This window comes from Alligator sinensis, unplaced genomic scaffold, assembly GCF_000455745.1.
Source record: "Alligator sinensis unplaced genomic scaffold, ASM45574v1 scaffold104_1, whole genome shotgun sequence".
Lineage (NCBI taxonomy): Eukaryota > Metazoa > Chordata > Crocodylia > Alligatoridae > Alligator > Alligator sinensis.
In genome coordinates, this window is record NW_005841867.1 from 43,418 (window position 1) to 50,613 (window position 7,196).

Here is a 7,196-nt window from a genome sequence, read left to right on the forward strand (position 1 = left end):
GTTAGATGAGTATCTAGCTGGGGTCATCTAGACCCAGCACTCCTTCCTGCTTATGCAGGGGGTCGGACTCGATGGTCTATTGAGGTCCCTTCCGACCCTAACATCTATGAATCTATGACAATGAGGTATTGGAAGCATTGTCAAGAACGTAGGGAGGCTAGTTTGGGTGGGGAGTGTTGGGTTTTTTTTTCCAGAAATCATAATGAAAGACATACATTAAGCTATAATAACCACAGGACTAAAGGGGCAATATCATTTGACTATGTCTTGCCTGGCTTGTGCTTTTTACACTTAATATCTAAATTGACAAATCACTGAACAATAAAGTTCAGTACTGTTCAGTATAAACTCCAATAAAGTTATATTAGCTTTTGCTTGGATCTTAAACTGAATAAAAGTGACAGATCCCTCATGTATTAGTCAAGTTTCTCATTTCTGGTTAACTGGAGAAAAGAGTGTCCTATGTTATATGTGATGGTGTGCCACAACACCTGCACTCCCCTTTTTCAAATTCTAGATCTGCCCATGTATGTATGTATGTATATATACATAAAAGCACATGTATAAATATGGACCTACCTAATTTGCAGCAGAAGTGGAGTGCACAGCAGCTCCTTTAATCTTGCAGGTTTCCCCACATACCTCCCTCCCACCACTGATTGACAGAGGGACCCCACTGCTCCCCACTTGCTCCTGACCAGCAGGGAAGTGAAAACCATGGTTTTAAATATGGCGCCACTTTTGACTCCTGCCACCAATTAGCTGAGGGGCCCCCAGTGGCCCTCATATATATATATATAGACATAGTGTATAGACAACACACACACACACACAAGCAGTTCTCATTTCTATGAGCAGGACAAATCTCTAGCATAGCTTTATAAGAATACTAAGCATGCTTTATACACATTAAATAAAAATATTTCATTACTCATAATACTTAAAGGGACTTCATTTTAGAGCAGTGGTTCTCAACTTTTTTAGTATCACGGCACCCCTCAGAAATGCAACTTCTTAGCTTAACTTATTTTTTGATTACAGAGAAACAAAAGAATAATTTTTCTGTTGCAAAGAACTCAAGAGAGACCATAGCAGATCAGAATGGTTTTAACACTATAGATTCTTATTGAAATCTCTGGGTTTATCCTGTTGACCTTGCTTGCACAACTAACAGTGCTATCACTGTGTGGCATCTCATGGCACTCTTGAAAGGATCGCAAGACACCCCAAGGTGCTGTGGCATCCTGTTTGAGAATCCTGTTTAAGAAGGGTTACTTACCTGTTGCAACTGGAGTTACAATAATAATATTATGCTATCTAATAAACAATAGAAGGGGGAGACTTGTATACCTGTTCTCATGCTGGGAATGAAGAGATTGTCTCTTTCCTTCTTCAGTCGCTCAGAATAGCTTTCATAACCTGCAGGTTTTACTACCAAAAAATCACTGACCGTCTGTTCTATTAGGAATAACTCATCTTCTTTAACAAGGTGATCCTCTTCATCCTATATTTTATATAAAGGAAAAATTATTAGCTGGCAGTTGAACCTGCTCTTCTTTTTTTAGTATTAAACACTAAGCTGGAGAATATTAATGTCACCAGTTTGCATGCCAACAGAAAAAAGCATGTTTTATTTAAGCCATCTTCTAGTTGTAAAGCACATTATTTATCTTCATATGCTGGAATGATCCAAGTTAACTTCAATATCCTCAAGCTGCCAGAACACTATTTATTGTTAAAATAAAATAAAATTCAGTTAATTTTAACAAAATGTTTAATGTATTAATAAATGTGTTAATTAGGACCAGATCCTGCCAAACTTACTCATTCTAAGGAATATATTACTCAAGCAATCCTTTTGGAATGAACAGAAAAACTTGTGAAAAAAGATTGTTCGATCTGTTATCAACTTTGATCACTTTTACTTTATACCTTTTCATCTGGTTTTTACACTGTCTTGAAACAACAGTCTCTAATATTATCTCTCTGATCTCTTTGTTAAACTTTGGACAACTTCTACACAAAGTCTATTGATTTGTTCACTTTACAAAGGAATGCTTTTTTTCTCATCTAAGCCTATGAAGTCTTATTAGGCTTCTCTATCAAGAGCATTAACTATTTTATAAAACCGTTAAGGAGGAAGTATTTTACTATTGGAGAAAAAGCACTAATGCAATGAAATCAGATTCTACTTAGTACCTGGGCTACAGGTTTGAAATTTTAAATGGGTTTATATTGACAAATAGTTGTATTTAATCTGTAATAGATACGTTGTATTAGCTATTAGTATAATTCAGGAAAATAAATAACAGGACACATTTTCAAAGCACTATGAGTCATGAGAGTGTTGCCACGTGGAGAGGCTGTCAAAATCTGAATGCAAATCTTCCAAAAATCCTAAAGATATTGGTTTTAATTAGAATACAATTCAATTTATCAAAATGGATAAACAAAATTAGTTAGCATACAGCAACCTGGCTAAAAATATGCTCTCTGATTTATACCATTTCATCATCATCTTGTTCCTCCTGATGGCTTATTTCAGAAACTTGTTCTTCTACCTCTTCCTCCTGATTGGAGTCTCTCTCTTTCTTGCTCTTGGTCTCATTCTTTATATTCTCTGGTTCAGGATCAAAATTGAATGTAAAAAAATTATATGCTTCCTCTGCAGAAGGAAAATCACTCTGGACCTAAGGTGAAAGGCCAACATTTACTTAAGATGCTTACAACTGTTTTAGTAAAAATAAAAATATTCTCACACAAAAATTACCAGGGACATTTATAAATAATATACTGTAACATTTTAATTAATTAAAAAAAATAGATCATATAAATACTAAAACTGACTAAAATAAAACAGCTATTAACTAGTTTATATACCAATCTCTTTAACCTTTAATATATTTACTACATAATAAATCATTTATTATAATGCTTTTAACATTAATTAGTTCAATTTTAGTTTGCTCATCTTTTCAAACAAAAACATACTTGTGAAAATCTCAAATACGTCTGTTGTGTTGTGGCTGTAAAAGCTATAGCCCTGCATGTTGAGAATAAAAAAATATATATAAATAGCAGTTTCTGGATAAATTCTGCCTGTAAAGGACAAAGGCAGGAAAAATACTCTTTTGGATGATAAGAGAACACAATTAATAACATTTTGTTGCCACATGCAAAGAAGAGTCTGGTTGATTTACCTAGAGTTCAGTTTGCTGTTGTTCCAATTCCCTGCCAGCATCTCCTACCCATAATGATGAATGGTAACAACTGGATAATTCAGAATTATTTGCATTTCCCTTGGACCAGTGCATTAACCAGAGGTTATCGTTTTATAAATCACTGAGACTGTCAAATGATGGCCTATGTTAGAAAAATTTGTCTGATAACCAATAAGAAATGCTATGGGCCCAATTGCGTCCCAATGATTGTTAGTTTTCTTTTTCAGTCATTCTTGTTGTTTTTTCAATTTTATGCTTTATATTTGAATTATAGGTATCTATAAATAAAAATCTTAAATTGTGAAACTCTTAAGGCCCATAATAACAAGGAGGATATTTTAAAAATTAAGGTCCCAAATCTTGCTAGCTGCTGCACGCAGAATAAAGGGAGTACAAGCTAAAGAAAATGATCCTTACATGCGTCTTTTGCTTGAGTTTTTTGACAGAATCATGAAACTTTAATCTTGAAGGTATTTGGGGTTTGTCTTCTTGTATCTCCCTTGGCTCATCTTTATATGACTGCATAGAAACAACTTTTTAGTTACATGAGTTATTTAGACACCCAACAAAACGAAGACATTGACTAACTGAGCATACAGATAACTACTGTGTACTGACAGTAAACACTCTGGCTTTTCAATGCCATGCTGAATTGTCTACACAAGATAATTCAGGTGTAGATTTCAACATTCTTTTTAACCCGGATAACAGAAATTCTTTTTTATTCATGCAATAATATATTGTAAAGATATCAGAAGCATAATTTTATACAAGATGTTGTTTTTATATATTAACCTGAAAACTGGAATCTCTCTCAGCTTTCTAAAATTCCCCAAATCACAAACTTCAAAATACAAGTCATGCACATCCATGAAAAGAAAAACTGAAAAAAAAAATACTGGATAAAATACTGGCTGCATTGAAGTCAATGGCAAAATTCCCATTGACTTCAAATGAAATCCTGACTCCAGTAAAGTCTAAACAAAGAAGTTTAAACTGAAAAATACTGAAACCCTGGATGTAACAAAAATGTGCACTATAAATATTGAAAAAAAAAAAAAAAAACCCTGTAGTTTTTAGATAGTTGTAAACCATAAAATAGTTTTCAGAAAAGTAGAGAGCTGTCACACACTGAACAATCCAAATTAACTAGGGCAAACATGAGGACATTTTTTTTTTTTTAAATGTGACAGTTGCACCTGATTATGTGGTTTTGATATTGTATTATAGCTACTATGGTGACAGCAATTTATGAAAGTATAAATGGAGAAGCAAAACATATTTGAGGTATTTCAAAATGAGCCCTATACAGAAATTGATAACTATCAATAAGCATGGATAGCACTTTCACAATTTAGTAATGCAAATATACAAAAAGACAATACTGGCCTGGCAGCTAGAAAACACCTGTTTTCATCATTGTATTTTAAAAAAATATATAGATAAACACACACACACTTTCCCCCAAACAAAGACATTTTAAAGTAAATTTACAATTTGATTTGAACCATGATAATTACACACTTGAAAATTACAGTATAAAAATGTTAGGGATCTGGTGAAATATCCTTTAACTTTTATGTTAGATATTTTTCTTTAATAAAAAAAGATTGTGTCTAACTAAAAAGAACTACAGCTAATACAAAATGCCGATAATGAAATACAATGATTAAAAAGTGATTCAGACCTGTTCAGCTGTTATAGCGCTGTACCTTTACATAAAGGTTTAGCTTTATTTGTATAGCCTTTCACAGAAATTATATAAAGCTATAACATTTATACATAAAATGGCATCTTTGGTCCAAATACAACCATATTTAAAAAAAAAAAAAAGTTAAAATGACAGGAACACAAAGTCTGGAATGCCTAATCACTGTAATAGATGCTGCCTTTCTAAAAGAACAGAATAGTTGGTATTGTACATTATGGGCACTGAAAGCACTGATTGGGAAAGCTACGGTTAACTACCAGACTCTTTAAAAAGTGACAGCTCTGCGCTTTTGAAAGATAAGTTATGATGCTGATCAAATGTAACAGATGTTGAATATTTAATAGTTACGTTTTATCTTTGTTTTTTGCAATATAACACTATAGAACATATACTCGCACCCAGTTTCTCACCTCTTCGTGCAGTACGGTTTCTGATTCCCTCTCTCTGAGGCTTTTTATACGTCGTGGTGGGAGACTGGGGACTTCTTGCAACAAAGCACTTTCTGCTTTAGACTGAGAACCCCCCCCCACAAAAGGTTTGGTTATGTCATATATAAGTAAATATTACAATCAATCCCAGCAGCTTCAAAGTCTTAATACATGTGAATATTGTGACAGACTCTTAACTATAGTATCAGCTTAAATGATTAAACAGAGCAACATTTTGCTACCCTTTATTACATATTAACTTTAATTCAGAAAAAAAACATTGATTGCAAAAAGGACCTTAACATTTTAAAACTCTGCATAAACATGGTAAAATTTGGCTTATAATACAAATAATAAGATTTTTCCAAACAACTGTCATTTCTAAATTTCAAATAAGAATCAAATTAACTTTTAGAAAATATACAGAATTAGATAGGGGGGGTAAAACCTATGGATATAAAAATAAACATCCTTAGAGTACAAAAAGCATCTGTAATTCACTTTTGTGAAGCATTAAGTAAGTAAAATATGGTAGATGGAATAAAATGTTTTATAAATGCTTACCCTTGCAGCTTTTAATTTCTCTCTCATTCGTTCCCTAATGGAAAATTCAGCAAAGCTTGTTCTTGATGAAGAAGGAACAGGAGGCAAGCCTGAAACAGGAAAGTCATGATAACAAGTTTACATTTGCAGTTCTTTGTGAAGGAATCAAGAAGTGTATAATTATTTTAATAGCTTTTTACAGAATTGGAAAATTCCAATTTCTAACTGAAAGGCCCCTACACGAGAAAATATGAAAAGATATACATGTGCTTTAACTTAATGAAACAAGTTTTGATTTCTGTGTTTTCGACTAGCAATTGAAAGTCTTCAGTCCAGCTGGATCTACCTACCAAAATTTAAATTAATGAGATCTGACCTATCCAAAGTACTTCATATTTCTTTCCATTAAAGGAATGAATCCGATGTGCTCTCATTTCCACTGATGGAAACGTTATATAGGCTTGTAAGTAATTGATGGTGATTAAATAACATACTGAAAACTCCCAAAATAAACACTGAAGTCAGAGAGAAGTGTTGGTCTTTACTCAAGTCTGTTATATTATTCAAATACAATAATGTTTAATCTATTATATTTTAATAATGTAATAACACTGTAATGAATTAAAACCTTGATTTTTCTTTTACCGTAACCCTAGAAATAAACTAGGTAATCATCTTCAACCTTTTCAAAATAAGATGAATAAATATATTACAATTAATTAAATTAAACCAAGATTAATATATTTGCTGATCCCTGATGTTAGTATTCTTGTATACCATCTTCTGGCTTCTTCAAAGCTTCAATCCTGTTATGTCCTGTCATTGCCTTGTGTTACAGAATAGTAAAGAATCCCAGGGGTCAAACTCATCTGACTGAGGCTCCCTGAAAGCTGGATCAGGACCCACCTCCAGCAGTAGCTCTAGTCAGGGTCTGAGCTCCTGTGTCAGCACAGGGAGACATCAAGACTAATGAAGACTTCATTGATCCCGCCACAATCAAATGCAGCTCCAAAAGGTGTTCCGTACCCTAGAATCCAGCAGCAAGCCCCAACTGCACTCATCTTTAGAAGCCCCACATGTCGGATAACATGACTCCACAGGGTAGATCTTTGATATCTCCACAAAATAGGATGCTTGTAGAGATATATGCTTAACTTAAAGTTCATTTGCACTCCCATTAGCTTCACTTATGATTAAGCCATGACATACTGACAGATCTAGGACTTTGAATATACAGAATTAATTCCGGTAGTGTTGGGGTGGTGTTGTCTGGAGGGAAGCTGAACTGGGGGG

The 7,196-nt window shown here is 33.7% G+C and overlaps 1 protein-coding gene across 3 annotated transcripts in view; it reads right to left on the bottom strand.

Moving 5' to 3' along the window:
- Nucleotides 1-7,196, bottom strand: part of CC2D2A (coiled-coil and C2 domain containing 2A) — a 72,915-nt gene that overhangs the window by 37,039 nt on the left and 28,680 nt on the right. For 2 of the 3 annotated variants that reach the window (XM_025192609.1, XM_025192621.1), the window contains 5 exons: nucleotides 5,925-6,013; nucleotides 5,343-5,444; nucleotides 3,639-3,740; nucleotides 2,505-2,690; nucleotides 1,351-1,504 (listed from right to left, as the gene is read on the bottom strand). In XM_025192609.1, the coding sequence (XP_025048394.1) occupies nucleotides 1,351-1,504; nucleotides 2,505-2,690; nucleotides 3,639-3,740; nucleotides 5,343-5,444; nucleotides 5,925-6,013 (633 nt within the window). Of the gene's footprint in view, nucleotides 1-1,350; nucleotides 1,505-2,504; nucleotides 2,691-2,991; nucleotides 3,044-3,638; nucleotides 3,741-5,342; nucleotides 5,445-5,924; nucleotides 6,014-7,196 lie in introns of all 3 variants that reach the window. The other variant, XM_025192613.1, reaches the window with a different exon arrangement.